Source organism: Acomys minous, assembly GCF_964271855.1.
Source record: "Acomys minous genome assembly, chromosome: 10".
NCBI classification, from domain to species: domain Eukaryota; kingdom Metazoa; phylum Chordata; class Mammalia; order Rodentia; family Muridae; genus Acomys; species Acomys minous.
In genome coordinates this window covers 69565142-69586841 of record NC_140491.1, presented here as the reverse complement: position 1 = coordinate 69586841, position 21700 = coordinate 69565142, and the positions used below count along the sequence as shown (strand labels likewise).

Below are 21700 nucleotides of genomic sequence, written 5' to 3'. Positions count from 1 at the left end.
GCAGGTTCTCGTTTGTGGTCCTGGGGTCAAACTTAGCCCTGTGCACGCTGGGCAAGCATGCTACCTCTAAGCACGCAGCCTGGGGCTCTGTGTTCTCAGAAGGGCCTGGGACATGCTGAGGCCTCTGAGGACCAGGGAGCCAAGGCCTGGGTGGGGACACAAAATGATTCACCAGTGGAAGTCCTGTGACTGTGCCACCAAGTAAAACAGGGGAGGGGGGGTCTCTGAACACGTTATCCCTTAGGCAGCGCCTCCACCCAGGCACAGCCAGGAAAAGCTAGGTGGGCTGCAGGTCGGCCGTGGATGCGTGATCTTCCTGCTTCAGCATATTAAAATAATACATAAATAAAAATTAAAAGATAGCTGGGCAGCGGTAGCACACAACTGTAACTTCAGCACTTGTTTGTGCAGAGGCAGGCAGATCTTGAGTTCCAGACCAGCCTGGCCTACAGAGTGAGTTCCAAGACAGCCAAGGCTATATAGACAAACCCCATCTCAAAAAACCATAAACAAAAAATAAATAAATAAATAAAATAAAAATCAAGCCAGGCATGGTGGGCACATGCCTTTAATCCCAGCACTCAGGAGGCAGAGGCCAGCCTGGTCTACAAAGGGAGTTCCAGGATAGCCAGGGCCACACAGTGAAACCCTGTCTTGAAAAGCCAAATAAATAAATAAATAAATAAAAATAAAGACCAGGCATCCACAAGAGATGGCAGGACTCTAGGGTCTAAGGCATGACAACCAGGAAGTCCCAAGGGTCTCTAGGCCCTAGCTCTGCTGGCTTCTCTGCTGTTCTGTGACCCACATCGAAGATCTGCCCCACCCCAGCCCAGACTCCTCCCTCAGGCTCTGCCGTTCCCTGACCTGTAGCACAGGGCTCTCCTCAAAGTTGTAGGCACTGGGACGGCCCTCTAGGGTGGAGAAGGCGACGTTGCCCCCGTTCAAGGGGGAGATGTCACTGAACTCAGAGGTGCAGAAAGCCACTCTCTCATCCTCACCGGGCCGCAGGTAGTGGCCCTCAGGACGGCCATAGGTCTTCTGGCAGGAAGCACTGTAGTACTGGTAGGGCTCCCAGGGGCCACTGGTGTGTGTGCGCTTGTAGATGGCAAAGCTCTCGGGACGACTGGTGTGGAACTTCAGCCTGACGTAGGTGATCTCATAGGCCTTACCTGCAGTCAGGCAGACGCAAACCACCTTACGGAACGGAACCAGGTACACAGCCCCAGAATGGGGGAACACAGCCCTGGAATGGGGAAGCAGGACGGCTCCCTGGCATTGATTGCTCATGCTTGTCAGGGAAACAAGGGGAGGGCCGCTCCCAGCACTGGGGAGGCAGAGGCAGGCAGACCGCTGTGAGTTCGAGGCCAGCCTGGTCTACAAAGTGAGTCCAGGACAGCCAAGGCTACACAGAGAAACCCTGTCTCGAAAAACCAACCAACTAAACAAACAAAAAGACAAATAAATAAGACAAAGACTGTAACACCAAGTACCCTGGAGGACGCGTGTGGGAAGTGATGCCCCAGCTACCGGGAGAAAGGCTGAAAATGGCACTTTGGGAAGCGAGTTGGTGTCACCTCATCATGCCGAACAGGGTTGGTGTACGACCCAAGAATTCCACACTCACAAGCAGATGGCCAGGAACAACACAAACATACGTGGCCCGCAAAGACTTGGATATGCGTGCAAACAGCAATACTCAGAATGGCCCAAGTGCCTGCCACAGACCGGAAGTAGGTTAGTGGTATTTGGGTGTCAGGGTGAGACTTAGGGATCCGTGGGAATGGGTGCTGATGGGCACACGGATTTCTGGGGCTGACGAAGACATCCTACAGTTGACTTGATGGTGGGTACGTGAGCCAGTGAGTGTAAGAACTGTAGGACTATTTGCTTTCCTTTCTTTTCTTTTCTTCTTTTATTTATTTATTTATTTATTTTTGAGACAGGGTTTCTCTGTGTAGTCTTGGCTGTCCTGGACTCACTTTGTAGACCAGGCTGGCCACGAACTCACAGCGGTCTGCCTGCCTCTGCCTCCCAAGTGCTGGGATTAAAGGCGTGCGCCACCACGCCCAGTTTTTTATTGTATTTTCAACTGATGCATTGTATGACTGAACCGAGTCCTAGATACACACACACACACACACACACACACACACACACACACACACACACACACCAGGCAATAATAAGTGTTGGTGACAAAACAGAGGCCACCCTGTGCACTGATGATGCTAAGTTTTTCACAGTGGCAGGTGATTAGAAAAGCAAAGTCCAGCTTTACCCCACAACCTGGCATGCCCAGTGTGATATATCCTCAAAAACCCGAGGACAGCATCAAGGAAGATACACGTGCCTCTGTGTTCACAGCACCCACTGTTCCAGACAGCCAAGGGGCAGAAATAGCCCAGTCCATGTCAAACAGATGGCCCAGCCGTGCAACAGACAACTGTTCAGTGTGGAAAAGCCGGCCAACTTTGACCCTCAGGCCTAAAATACAGACAAGGCGTGAGGGTGTGGTGCTGGATGGAAGAAGCGAGTCACAGACAGAGCAGCACCGCAGACATGCCTTGCCTCACACGCACAGAGACAGACAGTGCAGGGTCAGGGAGGGGGGGCAGGATGCTCAGGAGCCCACAGCGCCTGATCGCTAAGCACGCAGACCAGCCGTCAAGCCCCCGGCACCCACACCAAAAGTCAAGCATGCACCTGCAACCCCAGAGTAGAGTGGATGGGAGGCAGGAAGGACAAAGGCAGGCAGAGCCCAAGAACGCAGGGGCAGGCCAGCCCAGCCCCAAAGGCAACCTTCCAGACCAAAGAGACCCTGTCTCAAGGCAGGGAGGCGGGAAATGATAATGGAAGATGTGTGGGCTGGAGAGACGGCTCAGCCGTTACGGGCTAGGCTCACAGCCGTGAAGATAGACAAAGGAAGACACCTGTTGACTTGCTCTGGCTTCCACATGGGTGAGCTAGAGAGCACCCGCGCACACACACACACACACACACACACACACACACACACACACACACACACCCCATACACACAGAGGAGTACAGGGTCTGGCAAGATGGCGCAATGCTTAAGAGCACTGAGTTCCTAGCACTGGGCCACTCACAACTGCCTGTAACTGTAGTTGCAAGAGACCTGATCCCTGGCCTCCTCGGCACCTCCGCCCATGTGTGTGTATACACACACACACACACACACACTCACACACTCATAATATACATAATTAAACAACTGCACATTTTACAAGTGCAGTGGGGCTGCAGGGGCTGGGGGAGGGGCAGCCTGGTCTGTCCCCTGAGTTGAAAGCCCCTCCGTACAGCTTCAGAGAAGGAGGAATGTGTTTGGGACCCCAAACTGCACACACTTGAAAGCAGATCCCGTCACGTGCTATGAGTACTTCACCACAACAAAAGAAAACTTTAGAGTAAATATACTGTCCCTCAGGGGCAGCAGTTTGGTGACAGGGATGAGGAGCTGCAGGGGACATTCCCAGCATCACACAAAGAAGCCTTCGTGGGTGGGTGGAGGGTCATGGCCTGAAAGCACAAACCAATCATCAAGGCATTTTCATAGCTTTGGGAAACCAGGAGTCTGAACTAAAGGGAACTGCAGGCCAGTGGTTCCCACAGTGAGCAAAGCCACTGGCAGTCCAGAGTCGAAGACACCCAGGAAAGTCAGAGTCAAAAACTGAAAGGGAAAAAGGATACAAGGTGCTGTGTGGGACCCTAAAAGGAGACCCCAGCGAATAGTGCCAGGGCTGGGGGAGGCAGCTCGCCTGATAAAGTGTGTGCCACACAAGTGGGAGGATCCGAGTTCGAATTCTTGCATAAAGAGCTGGGTGTGTGCTGGGCGTGGTGGCGCACGCCTTTAATCCCAGCACGAGGGAGGCAGAGGCAGGCGGACTGCTGTGAGTTCGAGGCCAGCCTGGTCTACAAAGGGAGTCCAGGGCAGCCAAGGCTACACAGAGTAACCTTGTCTCGAAAAATAAAAAAAAAGACCTGGGTGTGGGGATGTGTGCCTGTAATTCCAGATATGAGGACTGGGCACAGGACAATCTGGGCTCACTGGCTGGACAATGTAGCCAAATCCATGAGCTCCAAGCCCCATGAGAGACTCTGTCTCAAGAATCCAAGCAGATGGCCACTGAGGAACACCACCCCAAGTTAACCTCTGGTCTGGCCTTCACACACACATCCACACAGGTACGTACACACGCAGAAACCACACACAGACATAATTTGGAAAATAAAATTAGAATAGGTCCCAGGTAGGTGTGGTGGTACAAGCCTGTCATCTCGGACACTGGGGAGGTGGAGGCAGGAGAATTAGTAGTTGAAAGCCTTCCTTGGCTATACAGTGAGCTGCCTGGGACTGTCTCAGAGAAACCAAACAAAAGGCATGGGCCCTCACAGACAGACAACCAGCTAATTGGCGAGCGTGTTTGTCCTCGGAACCCGGCACAACTGTTCCTTCTTCAGTTTCCCTCTGTTTTTCCCAATTTTCTTTCCTGAAGCTTGTTCTAATTTAAAACTGGAGAAAACCCAGTTTTACAAAACTTTTTATTTTTTTAAAGCAACCGCCTTGCCAGGTTCCGTTTTAAGATGTTTTCTAGTGTTCCGTGGCAGCACAGTTGGCACTGAGCTGCTGAACCCTGCAGAAGGGGGGGTGCACAGGCCCCCCCCCATGAGTCGAGGAGTGCCGGACCCAGATGTGCCCAGATGTGCCCAGACGTGTCCACACTGGGGCGGACAAAGGTGCTGCAGCCCTGTTAAAGAGCGGCCAGTCAGACACCCTCCCGGGAAGGAGCCAGGAGACACTTCAAAGGTGGCTGGCAGGGAGGCTGCCGTGGGAAAAGGGGGGATCGCTGGGATTGCATGTGAGTAAGCAGCTTCTGCGCTGGGAGACATCGTGGCTCCTTCTTTGCCAAGTCAGGAGGTGAGAGCTGCTGAGGCGACATCACAGGGGCCCAGCAGGATGGTTTGTTGGTGAGTTAATTAGAGGAGCGATTCCAGCTTGCTCTGCGAGGACGGGCAGCGGGAATGGCTGGGAAAGGAACTCCATAGACAGTGACAGGCATAAAACCCACAGCCACCCAGGCTCCTGTAAGCTCCAGGTGCCAGTGGGGTTCCAGGGTGATGGCTTTGCTCCTAAGTTCTAGGCCACCCCGAGTACTTTTCCTTCTACCTCGAATGCTGTTTTCCCCAACTCCCTGACTACCTCCCATGCATCTCAGCTCAGCATTAAGCACCTACTATGTGCCAGGCACCTGCTGAGCACATGCTGCACACTATCTGAACCCTGCCCGCCTCCCCCAGTCCCATCGTGTTATGCTCTCTATTAATGAGAAGTCCACACCTCAGGGAGAAGAGTTGCTAAGTCCACACAGAAATCAACCGGACCTCTCTTGGTCCTCAGCACTCCCCAAAAAACGGCTATGCAGAACCGGCTACCCGTCCACCGGGGCTCCCTGGGGAATCCGGGGAGACGGGACTTCTGGGAAAGTGATATAGATACTTGCGGAGACACAGAGATGTGCTCCCAGCCTTTGATGGCTGCAGAGGCAGTGTCAGGCATGCCAAGGGCCACCTGAGCCGAGCACCAGGATGCTAAGACACATCTACCCTACCAGCTGGGACATGAAGCCTGCTTGTGCACAGGACTGCCAAAAACCATGCTGGCCTATATCTGGTGCTGACCTGGTGGGTAGGCCAGGTTTATTTTGGGAGGATGGAAACAAAACAAACTTTAATCACAGCCATCTGGGGATTGCCGAGGCATGGGGCGGGGGGTGGCGCCAGAGTGGGCAGCAAGATTTGAGCTGAAACACATGGTCAGGCCAGACCAATACCCTCTGCCCGGAGCCACTTGCAGTGTGAGAGAAATCCCAGGCCCTGACACCCACTCTCAAGTCTTCCATCTCCCAAGCTCACTCTCGGAAGCCCTGGGCATTCTGAATCCCTGGGAAGAACTGGGGGGCCCTCTAAGATCATAACCCACAAGCCATAGGAACCAGACTGAACCAGGCCTGGCCCCCCCATACCAGCCCTCCCACCTCTGTGCCACACCTAACACAGTTAAGATGGTCAACTCTCTAGCCTGGCAGAGGAAACTGATTTTCTCTGATTGGTGATTGCTTACGCTTTGTGTCAAGATCATTCCGAGGTCCAGTTCCAGCTGTGATCACAGGAGTCCTCAGAATAGGAGTTTGCAAAGAAGGGGGGGGGGGATGGGCACTCTGGACCACCACAGCCAGCCATAAATAAACATACGCAATAAACAGAGGAAGGGTGGAGGGGAGGGTAGAGAAAGAGTGATTGAACACAGTGGCAAACAGTCTTGGGGCTGGAAAGGACATTTGCTTTGAGAAATACTCCTAAGTACATGGAGAGATGGAGGGGGAGCTTTTCTTTTTAAAATGTACATAAACCGGGCGTGGTGGTGGCGCACGCCTTTAATCCCAGCACTCGGGAGGCAGAGGCAGGCGGATCTCTGTGAGTTCGAGGCCAGCCTGGTCTACAAAGTGAGTCTAGGACAGCCAAGGCTATACAGAGAAACCCTGTCTGAAAAAACCAAGAATAAATAAATAAATAAATAAAATGTACATAAAACGAAATATACAATTGTAGCCACTTTCGACTCTGCAGTCCATAGTATTAAGCACATTCACGCCGTTGTGCGACACCATCCACCTCCAGGCTCCTGCAACTTCCCAAACTGAAAGTTTGCCCTCTTAAACATTTGCTTTCCAGCTTCCGTCCCAGCCCCCAGTAGCCCCGTTCCACTCTCTGCCTCTATGCATTTGACAGCTCAGGAACCTTCTAGAAGCAGAACCATGAAGTACTTGTCCCCTCGTGACTAGCTAATAGCCTCAGTGTTCACTCCTGTTCTAGCCTGCATCTCTTGGCTTCGTTTCTGGGCCAACACCGCACAGTGCAGCTGGTCCCCACACTGCAGAGCTGCGGCCGCCTGAGTCTAGGACTCAGGAGGGAAGCTGGGCCCAGGTGAGCGATGGCTTTGGGGAAGGGATCATCTTAGAGGTGGCGCATGATTCCAGCAGGTGACGTCAGGGCATGAGATGGGGTAGGGCTTGCCCAGGAAGGGCCAGGGCCAGACCAGGAGGAAGCTCTGTTTGAGAACACTGTCTCTGGAAAGGCCAGCCTTCACTCACCATCCCTCTGCTTGTCCACTCCCCTGCTCCCGCTGAAGGCACTGGATGCTAGAAATTCACTCATCAGAGGCCTGACTTCTCTCTTACTAACTGGGTGGGTCAGTGACTCAGTTTCCCCGTTTGCAAAATGAGAATAGTGATTAGAGGGCTAAGGGACCAGACGCCTGTAAGGCTCTTGAACAGCAGCCACTGTTTAGCCGTTCCGTGCATTCCTTGACTGACATTGAGTGGTAAGGGTTAAGTCTGAGCAGGAGGCCTGGTGTTGGGTGTTGGCTGTGAAAACAAGGCCCCTCATTCACTCCATGGCGCCTCAGAGCTGGGGATGGTAACCCACAGGGCCAAGGCAGGAGTGCAGGTTAGCGCAGGCCTGGCAGGAAGCTCCTGGGGAGGGGGGGAGGGGGGGGGTGGTGGTGGTGGTGGGCGCGGCGCTCTAAGCAGGTTCTCCGGCCACATCCCAAGGGGCCTGGGTACCAGAAGTTGAAGGGAGGTCATAAGCTGTTAGAAGGGAAGGGTTTACATCAAGGAGAGGGCGGTGGTCATAGTCACAACACGTTAGGTGGAAAGAGATTGTGGAGGCCGGGAGGCCACTTAGTCCCCTCCCCCGCTGCAGGACACTCCACCTTTGCAACTCCTAGACCACTGTGGGAGGCCCTGAGGAGTGGGGACAAGGCCAGCTGGGCCCAGGGCCACTTCTGTGGGTGGAGGGAGGCTAGCCAAGACCACTGCCTTGACTCTTGACCTGCCTGAGCCTAGCGTTCCAGCCAAATCCCCCTGGGAGGTGGAGGGAGGACTGTGTCCCCAAGTTCTGGTCCTAGCCAAGGCAAACAAACCGCCCACTCCACAGGAAGGCACGGCTGAGCTAGCCGAGGCTCAGGAGACTTGGGGGCTCCTGGGGTTCCTGCGGTATCTCTGGGTCATCTAGGCTTAGGAGGGGCTCCTGCTCTATGGAGCTGCCTCCATCTTCTCCCTCAGGCCTGGAGCGCTCTGGCTTCTTCTGGAGACTCTTAGCATCTTCAGGCCTTGAAAGGCCAGTGCTGACCCCCACCCTCCCCCCCACACAGGAGGCTTCAATCCCCATGCTCACATGTTCATCTTCTTCCTCCCCCCCCCCCCCCCCCGACTCTGTTTATCTAGACAGGGTTTCTCTGTGTAGCCTTGGCTGTCCTGGGGACTCTCTTTGTAGACCAGGCTGGTCTCGAACTCACAGAGATCCCCCTGCCTCTGACTCCTGAGTACTGGGATTACAGGTGTGGACCACCACGCCTAGCTCCCATGTGTATTCTCAGCTCAGATTGCCCCCCACGTTGTCTTATGGCTGGCCTGCAGTCCTGGGAATAGTTGTATTCTTTTTTTTTTTTTTGTGGGGTGGGAGTTGGAGACAGGGTTTCTCTGTGTTTGCCCTGGCTGTCCTAGAACTCACTCTGTAGACCAGGCTAGTTTTGAACTCAAGATCTGCTTGCCTCTGCCTCCTGAGTGCCGGGCTTAAAGGCAGGGGCCACCACTGCCCTACCAAAGCTATATTCTCTGGCTAAGAGGCAAGATCATAGGCTCCTTACGTATTGGGCAGGTGGGTGTTGGGGGCCAATCCTGATGCTTCACCCTGCATTTAGGGACTTGGAACCCGGCAGCATCTTTCTATGGTCCTGGGAGAGTCCTAAAAATCCATGACAAGGACATCCAGAGCCACTGCACTCGGTTCCTCTAGGATGGAGGTGCAGACCTGACCCATTTACTCTCTGTCCTAAGTGCACACAGTGAAGCCCTATTTGACCCTGAACAACTGACTATATCATCAGAGCCTCAGTTTCCCCGTATGTGAGGAATAAATTGCACCAGGCTAGCTGGGCCATGGTGGCACATGCCTTTGATCCAAGAGGCAGCACTCGGGAGGCAGAGGCAGGTGGATCTCTGTGCCAGACCAGTCGACAAAGGGAATTCCAGGACAGCCAAGAATGTTACATAGAGGAACCCTGTCTCAAAAAATAAAAATAAAAATAAAAATTCCTCCAGGCTGAGATGCTAGCCAGAGTGTCCTCGGTGCTGGCACAGTCACTAACTGGTCCTTGAACAGTCTGTCACCCCACGGCCCTCTATTTCCTCTTCTCCCCTTTCACCCCTCGCCCCAGCCCTGCTAGTTTCTCCAGGCCTCTGAGTAGAGGAAAGGAGAAACGCCAGCCCTGCTGTGGCCTTTCATCCCAGGCAGGAAAGCCTGGCTCTGCAGCAGCTGCGGGATAGGATTTAGACCAGATGTCGGGAGCTGCGGGGAGCTGGGAACGCGGTGACCTCCATCCCAGGATGACCTCCGGCCTTCTCTTCTCCCGCTCCTCACCCCCCCACCCCACCCTCCAGGGGACTCTGTCCAGAGCTGCCTCAGCCTCCCAAGAGCCTTCATGAAAGGGGAGGGGGGACCCAGCAAACAGGACCGAGGGGCTGTTAACCAGCCTGCCTCAGCTAACAGCAGGGGCATTCTAGACTTCTACCTAAGTCCATGACTTCGCTGCAGCAAAGCGAAGACACCTCCAGCTCCCAAATAAGACAGCACAACAAGAACTTGGTTTGGGGTGTCTTTTGGAAATGGGGGGGAGGGGAAGATCTTAGTCCCTGGTACAGAGCCGACCCACAGGATTCAACCCTCACCCAGAGCTTCCTGCTCATCCATGAAGACCCTGCCGACTCCAACCGGAACCCCTGTAGTTGCATTACTGCCCTCAGAGGCAGCAGGCTTTTTGGGGGGGAGGGGGAGGGCGAGGGGGACAGGGTCTCAAGTAGCCAAGGCTAGCCTAAAGCTGTTGATTCTCCTATCTCTAGCTCCCGAGTTCTGTCAGTTTGTTTAATGCTGGGGATTGACCCCCCAAGGCCTGTGCGTGGTAGGGAAACACTCTACCAATGGGACCGCTTCCCCATCCACCCCCAACCCTTGTCCCCACTGTACAGGCAGGGAAACTGAGGTGCAGTGCGCAGAGCCCAACTTCCTAGTGGATGGTTCTGCTATGGCTGAGCCCGAAGTCCTGTTGCATGACCACGACCCTCTCCTGCTTTCCGAACCAGCAAGAGAACTCTGAGCTGGCCCAGTGCCCAGGATGCAGTGTGGCCCTGTCACTCACTCACTCAGTCTTCATTCATCGCTCATGATACAAGCTCCTCTGTGCCTCGCGCATGTGTGAGGGTTTGGTGTCTCTACTCATATCCAGAGCCCAGGATCCCTGGGGGCCCAGAGGCTGCTTGCCGCAGCACATGAGAGTCGCAGGCCGATTCATGAGGCATAGCGCCAGCGCTGTTGCGTGAACAGGGCTGCTCGCTCCGACCCCACCCTCGGAGTGCCCGAGGCCCGAGCCCCCTCCTTGGCATCCGGATTTCATGGGCTCGTCTGACAGCCTTTGTTAGGGAACACTGTGTATCCTTCCCTGCCCCCAGATTCCTCCCATGGCCTTGGGGTCTTGCCAGTCCCTCATCTCCCCTGCCCCCTCCCCCCCATCAGCCAACTCCCCTTGCTTCCTGCTTCCTGTCTGGGCAGACCCCACTCCATCCCAAGTTCCTACCCCCTGCCCCTGGGAACTGCGTTTGGGATGCAAAGGGAATGTGCCTTGCCTGTGGTGCCGAAAGGGTTAAATCCACCCCCACCTCCCTTTTCTGAGGACAAGGCCATTTGCTAGTCCTTTTCAGCGCTCTGCCACCCATGTCTAGGAAGGACCAGCTTGGTCGTGGGTAGCACAGCGCATGCTGAGTTCATCTTCCGACCTCCATTACATAGGAATGTCGTCTGCGTTCTGACTGTCATTTAGCAGCTGTGTGTCTATGCACAAAACACTTAACCTCTCTGAGTCTCCATCATCTGTTACCCAAGCTGGGCTCCTGGTGTGCATTGGAACCTGGCCCTTCTAGAGGTTTACTGAGGATGCCCTTAGCTCAGGGGAGAACGCCTACCTAGCCGGCTTCATCCTGTGCCTGTAGGCTGTTCTCAGATGAGATTCCTGCAGCCAAATGTATGCATCTTGGCTCTTACTAGGAAACAGAGTCTGTAAATAGCCTCTGGTCACGTTTAGTGCCAAAATGGGTTATGAAAATACCAAATCCAAGCCGGGCATGGTGGCACACATCTTTAATCCCAGCACTTGGGAGGCAGAGGCAGGTGAATCTCTGTGAGTTCCAGGTCAGCCTGGTCTACAAAGCGAGTCCACGACAGCCAAGGCTACACAGAGAGATCCTGTCTCAAAAAAACCAAAATAAATAAATAAATAAATAAATAAAAATAAACAAATAAAATAAAATACCAAATCGAAAATCCAAGTTACCAAAACTTTGGAAGGTTTTCAGTGTCCAGGACATCGCAAGGAACCCAAGGAGGACACTGGGCTCATCTGGAGTGGGCAGAGAACATTCCAGCTTCAGGGTGGAAGTGAGGCCCTGGGTTCCCAGCCCTGTGGCCTAATGCTTCCACGCCTCGGCTCAGGCTGAGTGGCACAACCATGGGCAAGGCAGAGGGGCAACGTCAAATGCCCGGGCTGGCTACCCACTGTCTTGCCCAAAGTGCTACATTTTCATGTTTGGTGACGACTTCCCCAACTCCCATTCTCAGATGGCAAACCTCAGAGGTCCACTGGGCCTTTGAAACTGACCAGATTACCAGTCTCAGAGGATGGACCAGGTCATCATGGGGGTGTCACCCACTCCTTTCCTAACAGTTCTCCCTGAGAAGTGTTGCTGTACCCAGTTCCATAGCTCTGCAAAAGCTCACAGGGGCTTTCTGCTCCCCAAAACCCTTAGGGGTGCCCTTCAAGATGGTCTCTTGTTACCCAGAGGCCGCAGGTTCAAAGCCTTAACTGGGTCCTGCAGCCTGCCCCAGGGTGCACAACCCACCTCCTCTGCCCAGTCCTCCATGGCCTGGAGACAAGGTGACAAGGGACGGATGCTTACCTAGGCGCAGAGTAAGGTTAACCGAGGTAGGGTACTGCACCCCGAAGGCCATGGATGGGCTCTGCCACCAGGTGCTGTCATCGGGGCTGTGGAAGTCTGTGAGGTAGGAGGCGTCGTGGCGTTGCTGGGGGTCGGCATCGTCGCAGCGCTGGCACTGTGGCCCCGCACCTGGTGCCCCTACGTGTGGACAGAAGTCTTCGGGGGGCCTTCCGCAGGTGTGCGAGGCCTCAGCGCGTCGGCCGAACGCTGCGTTCTCAAACTCAGGCAGACAGCGCTGTGCGTGCCCCGCGCCGTCGTAGCAAGAGCCCATGCCCGCGCCTGCGGCGCAGTGCGCCTCCAGCACCACCAGGGCCACCAGCGCCATCGAAGCTAAGGTTGCCAGGAGGGACAGGACTCCGGATGCAGCCATGGCCAGCGACCCGCTCCACACTGGGCCCAGAACCACTCTGCGCTGCGATCTGCGCTCGGCCGTCTGTGCTCCACTGTACCCCTCCCCTCCCCCGCGGCAGCCCTCCCCTGCAGGCGGAACCCGACGGCAGCATCTGAGGGCGGGACCCATGCAGGCGACACCCCACCGTCTGAGCTCCGTCCCTTCGTGCTCACCCCCACCTGCTGGACGTGCCCGGGAGTGCCTGCTTGTTCGGGCTGAGCCTAGGTCTGTGAGCCTGGCCAGAGAGCAGTCCTTCTCGGCAAAATAAGCTTGCTAGAGACACTTCTATAGAAACCACGTTTCTCCATTAAAAGTGTTGTGGCTCCTGGCTTCTTTCCTTCCACAGTGGATATTTTTACCTGGGATTTACCAAGGGGCCTCCCCTTTACTCCACCAAGCTAATGTCCTTCTCAAGGCATCAGGCCCTTATAGACAGAAAAACCCAAAATGACCCCATGGCAGGGACACACCCCCTGAGCTGGACACTGTCAGACCCACAAGGCCCAGGGTGGATCGATCCAGGAGGGGTCCAACACTGTCTGAAAGTTAGGGTCAGGATTTGGAAAGCAGTTTTCTTGGGGTCAGGCACAGGTGGCCCAGAGCGCATGACAAACTGTGGGGGAGAAGCTTTTTGCTGCCCCTCTCTTGTGCTCCTCTCACACTGTTAGAGACAGGGACCACAGGGGCTCCTTGGGTGAACAGCTTGTGCAAGAGGAGAGGGCCAAGTTCGGTTCATGAGCGTGTCAACTCAGTGTGTAACTATAGGATGAAAATGGACTGATGCTGGCCCTTTGCCTCACACTGGGATGGGTGCACGGGCTGGTCCCACAGGGAGCTGTGAGCTGGAGACAGACAGTGATGCAGAAGTGACCGGCTGAGGAGGTGTTCTTCGCCCGTGGCTGCAGAGCAGACTCCCCCGGCTCACCCCTAATGACTCGCGGTCAAGGACTCAGCTTGGGTGAGGTCCTTAGTGACAGTTCCAGTTGAACTAGGAGGCTTTTGTTGGTTTGCTTGAGAGACTAAGTAGGTGAGGATTCTATGCTGCATGACACAGGAGCCATTAGCCATATGATATTTGGGCCCCTTCTGTACCACCCATGTGTGCTGGTCTAACTGGATGTCTACATGTAGAAAAGTTCAAGTGGATCAAGACAACAACATAAAACCAGATACATTAAATCTATTGGAAGAAAAAGTGGGGAAGGGCCTTGAACTCATTGGCACAGTAGACAACTTCCTGAACAGAACACCAATATCTCAGGCTCTAAGGTCAACAATTAATAAATGGGACCTCATGAAGTGGAAAAGCTTCTGTTAGGCAAAGGACATTGTCAACAGAACAAAGCAACAGCCTACAGACTGGGAAAAGATCTTCATCAGCCCTACATCTGACAAAGGGCTAATATCCAAGATATATAAAGAACTCAAGAAATTAAATGCCAACAAACCAAATAATCTAACTAAAAATGGGGCACAGAGCTAAACCGAGAATTCTTTTTTGTTGTTGTTGTTGTTTTTGTTTTGTTTTTTGAGACAGGGTTTCTCTGTGTAGCCTTGGCTGTCCTGGACTCGCTTTGTAGACCAGGCTGGCCTCGAACTCACAGCGATCCGCCTGCCTCTGCCTCCCTAAACCGAGAATTCTTAACAGAAGAACCTCTAATGGCTGAGATACACTTAAAGAAAAATGCAACATCTTAGTCATCAGGGAAATGCAAATCAAAATGATTCCAAGATTCCATCTTACACCGTCAGAATGCCTAAGATCGAAAACTCAAGTGACAGCACATGCTGGTGAGGATGTGGAGCAAGGGGAACACTCCTCCATTGCTGGTGGGAGTGCAAACTTGTACAACCACTTTGGAAATTAATCTGGAGGTTTCTCAGAAAATTGGGAATAGTGCTACCTCAAGACCCAGCCATACCACTCCTGGACACATACCCCAAAAGACTTTCCACCATACCACAAAGATACTTGCTTAACTACGATCATAGCAGCTTTATTCGTAATAGCCTGAAACTGGGGGTGGGGTGGGGTGGGGGGAAAAAAACCAAAAAACCAAAAAAACAAAAAACAGATGTTCTTCAACCAAAGAATGGATAAAGAAATAGTGGTACATTTACACAATGGAATATTGTTTAGCTATTAAAAACAAGGAAATCATGAAATTTGCACACAAATGGCTGGAGATAGAAAATATTATCCTGAGTGAGGTAACCCAGACCCAGAAAGACACACATGGTATGTACTCACTTATAAGTTGATATTAGCCATATCCACTTATTTCTTGAGTTCTTTATATATTTTGGACACTCACTCTCTGTCAGATGTAGGGTTGGTGAAGACATTTTCCCATTCTGTCAGCTGCTGTTCTGTCCTATTGACAGCGCCCTTTGCCTTGTGGAAGTACAGGATAACCGTTCTACAGCCCACAGACCCTCAGAAGCTAAATAACAAGGAGGGCCCAAGGGAGGATGCTTGAATCTCCCTCAGAAGGGAAAATAAAGGAGACGACGGAAGTGGATGAAGAGAGAGAACTGGGTGGAAGAGAGGGGTGGGAAAGTGGACCGAGGGTGGAGATCGGGTACCGGGAGATCAGGAGGTAGGGGGTGGGAGGGTTGGTAGAGAGAAAGGAAACCGATGCGGGAGGCCTCTCTGGAACAATCTGAAGGCCCGCGACAGGGCAGGTCCTGAGAGGATACGGGGTGCTTCGAGCTGAGACTCCTAGCAGCGGAGGATGTGAAGACTGAAGTGGCAGCAGTGCTCTATGTGGCAGCCCCTCAAGTCCCCCCCCCAAGCTTCCCCTGAGCACGTAAGGCCCCGCCAGAAATTTCAAAGCATTGGCGCAACATGTGCAGCCCCAGATCACAGAAAATGAGCATTATAATGAAGACAAGAGCCCGTGCTCTATCCACAAGCCACTAAGAAATAGCTCCATGACCCGGCAAGGCTGGCCAGTGGGGGCTCTGGCAAGCACCGCCTTCTCGGTCCACCCTCACTGTACCTGGGCAGGGTGCAAATGTCTCACAGCTCAGTGAGAGGAATTCTGCTTGTCACATGTTAGCTACTAATGAGGGGGCTGGCCAGCCGGCCACAGCAGATGGCACACAGTGGTGGGACTTGGGGGCAGGGTGGGGGTGCAGGTAGAGGAGCTGTGGCCAGTTGCACGTGGTCAGAGTGGGATCCCTAAAAGATGTTACATTGGGCAGGGTTATCAGGGAGCCAGTTGACGCCTAAGAAACAGGCCATCATGTTGGGGTGGAGAACAGGGCCAGGGTGGGGCTGGTGGCCTTGGGTGGGATGGAACCAGTCTCATGTCATGAACTTGTCTTTGTCCTGTACAGGGACTTCAGGTTGGGTACTCTCAGGGGGCAAGAGCCAAGCGTGCTTCACCCTGGTATCCCCAAGACCTGGCTCCCAGCGGCATCCGGGCTAGGATGTTTGTGGAATGCACAGCACTCCAGGCTGATTTTGGGCCCTGGGCCGGAGGTGATGTCCCTTTCAGGGCCAGCTGGATGGTGACCAACTGAGCCAGCATCCCTGAAAGTCCATCCAGTCTTGGCCGGTGACCTCAGTGAGGGTCCCAAGGTTCCTGGCTTCTCTTTTTCTCTCCTTGAGTCCCCAAGGTGTACAGTGTCAGCCACCAGGTGGCGACATTGGCTGCAATTCAGGGACTGGCCTCTCTTGCCCTCTAGAGGCCAAGAACATGGTGGCCCATGCTTGGCTACTGTGTGGGGTTGACCAGCCGACAGATAAGGGGGCTGACCTGAGATAAGAACGAAGTCCACGGAGGCTTGCCTGCCTCACCCCACAAACTGTTCCCCCATATCTTCCAGACCTGTCCCTTGCCACCTGCGTCCCAGCAGGCAAGGCTATATAGTCCGGTGGATTTGTAGACTCCAGGAGGCCTCAGAGAAAGGAGTGACTTCCAGGAACACACAGCAGGAGGGGGGCAAACTGCCTGTGGGACCCCAGCCATCTATCGCAGACACACCCACCATCCAACACACACACACACACACACACACACACACACACACACACACACACACGTCTACACCCACTATCCAGGACAGATGCTTGCTCTTACACTCATCAATCTTGGGGAGTCTCTGTCCAGTCAGATGGGTGGGTACCTATGTTTCAGGCTCAGCAGGGATAGCACTGGGTGAGGTGCATCAGGTGGCTTTCACCTTTTCCTCCTGTGAGGGCTTTGTGGCCCTGTGTCACCTAATCCCCCCTGAGTCTTGGGATCCAAGATAATAACCCTGTAAAATCGTTGGGGTCTGGAGCCAATTGTCTGGCTTGCAGTGCAGAAGTGGCATGTTTAAGATGTCACAGCGGTAAGAGACCAAGTTCCTCCCTTACATGTGCTTTGGGAAGGGCACAGGATCCAGCGTGCCTCTAAGGCATAGGGGTATCTGTGCACCCCAACAACGCAGGACTCTCAAGATATAGGTAACTAAATGACAATGAAATCATCTGTACCAGCTGGAAAGCGCAATGCAGGCCTTGAGAGGGCAGGGCCACCTGTCCTTCAAGGAACCTGCACTCCTCCCATTTCACTGCATTGAGGGTTCACTCACACACTCAACATTCTGGGGGTGAGCTGAGGGTCTACCCTGTGCCACTCTGTGGTCTAGCCTGTGCCATTCTGTTAAGATGAGGCTTAGAAGGGCTGTAGGGCACCCCAGTAGCAGAACAGCTGCCGAGCACGTACAGGCCCAGGGTTCCAACACTGCAAGAAAATACAAGTCAAGAGAGGCTCTGAGGAGGGCCTACCACTCTAGCCCAGTGTCTGTCCCCTGAAGCCAGGACCCCCCAGCAGTGTCACCCCAAACCCACAGAAGCTCCAGGTCACATGGTCTATCTCTCTCTAGCCTAGAGCTTTGTGGCACAATCTCTGAGGCTTGTGTGACGGTCCCTGTGTCCTGCTTTGAAAAGTAAAAGTCTCCTACCCCCTCACCCCCCACCCCCACCCCATGTGCACATGCCCCTGCAAAGCACCCAGTTCACTGTCACATGGCCTGCTGGCTTTGAACTCTGTCCTTTTTCAGGAGAAGTTTGCCTAGGATCTCTCTGGGAGCAGCAACCTCGGAGGGCAAGGAACAATGTGGACAGGGCCCCTACACCTTAAGGAGCAGGGATTGGGAAGGGACAAGGAGATGAGGGTGCAGGGAGCAAGGAAAGTGAGGCTGGATTGGTGAGGGCACAGAATGAGACAGGCAGGGCTCTGGTCCAGGTAAGGGTGGCGATAGATAGCACGCAAGGTTCTGGAGTGACAGCACCAGGCCTGCACCAGCTCCAAGCTAGACAGGGGTGACATGCCAGCATGGAGGTGGTGACAGGTGGGCTCAGACCTACCTGCCTGTTGGGGCTCAGGTGCCTGCACAGTGTTCAGGCCTTCTGTTTGGGCTCCCCTCCCACAAACCACCTATCAAGGGTTAAAACCTTCCAGGCAAGGAGGGAGCAAAGCCTCCGTTGCTCTGATTTGCTTAATGAACGTTAATTAAGGAGACAGAAGATAGCTGATTCCACCAGGACAGAGATGAAAGGCCCGTTAATTAAATCTAGGGAGATGCAGGAAGACTGATCCTTCCTGACAGGGCTCGGAGTCCAGCGCCCCAGAGGGGACAAGGCTCAACGCTCCGCAGCCCAGCCTAGGGTCCCATCCTGAGTCCCCCAGGAAGAGTCCGGGGTTAGGCCCTGACACTCTGAGGTCCCTTGGGTAGAGCCCCACCTCAGTTTCATGCACATGAATGCCCTGCTTGGCTCCAAGCCTCTACACACATGCCTGCACCTCAGTTGTCCCTTCTGTTAAGTGGGGTGCCACTTGCTTTGCATGCAACCCCAAGAGCAGGGTGGGGAAGAACTGGGGTCTGCCACGGACTTGGATATGGGGTGGGGGGACCCCTACAAGGCACCACCCCGCAACAAGGTGGAAACCCAGGTGCATACTGCAAGGCTCTGATGCACTCACTCACTCACTCACTCCTCCGGGGCCGTCTGCTCTGTGCCCACCCAAGCACCAGGGCCACTGTGGTGCGGGAGACATGGACTGCCAGTGACAGTGATGTTGCCACCCTCCCTGGAAAATCAGGTCAACGAGGAGACAGTGACCCTGGAAGCAAGCCGACAAATTCAATGCTTGTGTCTGCTGAGGAGCCCGGAGGAGCTTCCAGAGAGACCCTGGGAACAGGGCAATCAGGGAGGCTTCCTGCAGGAGGTGTCAGCCTGGCAGAGTTCTGTCATATGGGGGGGGTTGGTAACATGGAGAGGACAGGGTCAGACAGATAGGAGTGGACAGGGTCCTCCAGCCGTCATCCCTGGGAGCATCTCCTCTCAGGGAGGTAACACTGTCAGACAGGCAGAGGGACAGGCTTGTCCTGAGGGCATGTCACCACCCAGACCAGCAATTGTCTCAGCTCCTGTCCTGCACTCAGCCATGCGAGGCCTCCATGTGGGATGAGTCAGCTGAGGGTCCCAGTATGATGAGAATGGTACTCCTGAGGGTGCAGAGGCCTTGGCTGGATTCAGGGGGCCAAGGGCCGAGCAGTGATGGAAGTGTCCATGTACTTGAGGGGGCCACCTGGAGAAAGAATAAGAACACAGCAATTTAACTAGGAGTTATGTGTCAGTTCTGTCAGTGAGGGTAAAGAGGAGGTGCCTGGCCTGGTCTGGAGAGGTCAGGAGGGCTTCCTGGAGGAGGTGAAACCTCCGCTGTGACCTGGGAAGGTGGGGGGCCGGGGGAAAAGCATCCAGGCAGAAGGAACAGCAGGTGAGAGGCAGAAGTAAGAGAGGGAAAAGGGGGGAGTTTGTGAGAGGCTGGTGAGGCAGTGGAGGGGAAAGTGGGCAGTGCACAAGGGGTAAAAGCAAGGCAAGGGGTGTGGAGCTGAGGGCAGCCTTCCTGACAGCTTAGGAAGGCATGCTGTGTAGAATGCCCACACCGATGGCATAGGGGTGCTGGAAAGATTCCCGCCCCTCCACCCCACCTCTGCAGCTACCAGCATAGGTATAGAAGCATCAGTGTGGGCGGTGGGGGGGGGGGGAGGGGCAAAGGGGCAGGTAAGAGGTAGGTAGGTGGCTGAGGGAGTGCTTGTGGCAGGAAAGGACGCTGAGGTGGGTCCCTGACTGCTTCCTGGCTGCGGTTGTGGGCCTGACACTGAGGCACAGGTTAGGACCAAGGAACAACGCGGCCTGGAAAACACAGCACAGAGACCATTGGAGAGAAGTGTCTAGAAACCACGCTGTGTGTCCTTGGGCGAGACTGTCCCTCTCTGGGCCCCAGAAGTCCTGGCTATTGATGAAGGATCGGCCTCTGTGGCTCTATGAGGACCAGCTTTGGGATCCAGGATGCTTTCTTCCCTGGAGGGACCCCCTCTCCCCGCAACCTGGGACCCAGCTCATTCCCACGGAGCTTCCTTTTGGGGCTGGTACTCTTCTAGAAAATGCCGTGGGTCTGACACGTTCTAGGAAGGGTATACATAAGATGCTCAGTTCATCACAAGGGCCTGAGTGGGCCAATGACAAGAGGGAGGACAGAAAGGCGGCAGGCTGAGAGAAAGAAAGACACCATCGCGCAGGCTCCCAGCCCCCACTGTGGGTGTTCCCCTGACACTCTCTGGCCCTTCAAAGGGGAAGCGAAGGCCAAGGGCAGGGAAGGAGCTGGCAAGCCCTTGATGCGAGTGATAGAGAGCGCCTCTACTTTCACGTGGCTTTATTTTGAAAACGTGAACTTTACAAATGTCAGAGGAAGGCGAGCTCCCGGTCTGGGACCGCGCTGGGAACGCTTAGCATTTGCATGGCTTTGCTAATGGGGCTCTTCTGGGTGGTGGGAAATTTATGTTCCGCCTGCTGGGGCCCCTGCAGAAGGCTAAGGCCAGGGGACACACAAAATAAAACAATGTGCCTGCCGGATCTGAGCTTGCAGGCAGCCGCAGCCAAGACCGAGCAGGTAGGCTGCGGTGTTGAAATTAAGAGGTCCCTCCTCCTGCCCCTGAGATCCCTTCTTGGGATGGCCCTGTCAGGGAGGACGTTAGCTCCGTGTGACAGGAGTGGAAACTGAGGCTTGCAGAGGCCATGTGACTCACACAGCCAGAGAGCCAGGCCGGAAGTGAAACTGCCTCCAGCTCTCCCATGACTCATCTCTCCCCTCGTGCCTTGGCTCTCAACCTTTCTTAATGCTGTGACTCTTTGATACAGTTACTTACTATGTGGTGATCCCAACCATAAAATTATTTCGTTGCTACTCCATAAGTGCAATTTTGCTACACTGTGACTTGCAATGTAAATATGGGATATGTGACCCCTGTGGAAAGATCAGGCGACTCCAAGTGGGTTGCTACCCACAGGTTGAGAACTGTTGCTCTAGGGTCACTTAGGGCTGGCCTGGCATCCTTGGGTCTGTATATGGGGGGAGTTCCTGCTGAGTTGGGACGTGGTGAGCACACCACACCCAAGGCCATCTCTGTCCTAATGGTGGGGTGCAGCTGAAGCTGCCACCTTCCAGGGTTGCCTCCTGGTCTCTTTCTTTTCTTTCTTTTCTTTTTTTTTTTCTCTTTTTTGTTTTGTTTTTTCGAGACAGGGTTTCTCTATGTAGCCTTGACTGTCCTGGACTTACTCTGTAGACCAGGCTGGCCTCGAAGTCACAGCGAGTGCCTCCCGAGTGCTGGGATTAAAGATGTGCACCACCACCGCCCAGCTTTCTTCTTTCTTCTTCTTCTTCCTCTTCCTCTTCTTCTTCTTCCTCTTCTTCTTCTTCTTCTTCTTCTTCTTCTTCTTCTTCTTCTTCTTCTTCTTGTTTTTTGAGACAAGGTTTTTCTGTGTAATAGCCTAGGCTGTCCCAGACTTGCTTTGTAGTCCGGGACAGCCAAGGCTACACAGAGAAACCCTGTCTCTTAAAACCATAAAACACACAAACAAACAAACAAACAAACTCAAGCCGGGCGTGTTGGTGCATGCCTTTAATCCCAGCCCTCAGATGCAGAGGCAGGTGGATCTCTATGAGCTCAAGGCCAGCCTGATCTACAAAGCAGGCATGACGTGTTTGAAGATGGTGTGCATGCACACGTATTTGGAAGAATATATGTGGGTGTACGTATATGAACACATGGTATGTATGCACATGTTTGTGTGTGCTGTGGAAGGGTGTGGTGTGTATATGCACATAGTACATAATATGGG

At 54.0% G+C, this 21700-nt stretch overlaps 1 protein-coding gene across 4 annotated transcripts in view; it reads right to left on the bottom strand.

Annotated features, from left to right (window-relative positions):
• Positions 1–12579, bottom strand: part of LAMC3 (laminin subunit gamma 3) — a 75774-nt gene extending 63195 nt beyond the window's left edge. For all 4 annotated transcript variants that reach the window (XM_084797539.1, XM_084797541.1, XM_084797540.1 and 1 more), the window contains exons 1-2: positions 12090–12579; positions 868–1172 (exon numbers count right to left, since the gene is read on the bottom strand). In XM_084797539.1, the coding sequence (XP_084653665.1) occupies positions 868–1172; positions 12090–12498 (714 nt within the window). In that variant the 5' untranslated portion in view covers positions 12499–12579. The remainder of the gene's footprint in view (positions 1–867; positions 1173–12089) is intronic.
• Between the last annotated feature and the right edge of the window lie 9121 nt (positions 12580–21700).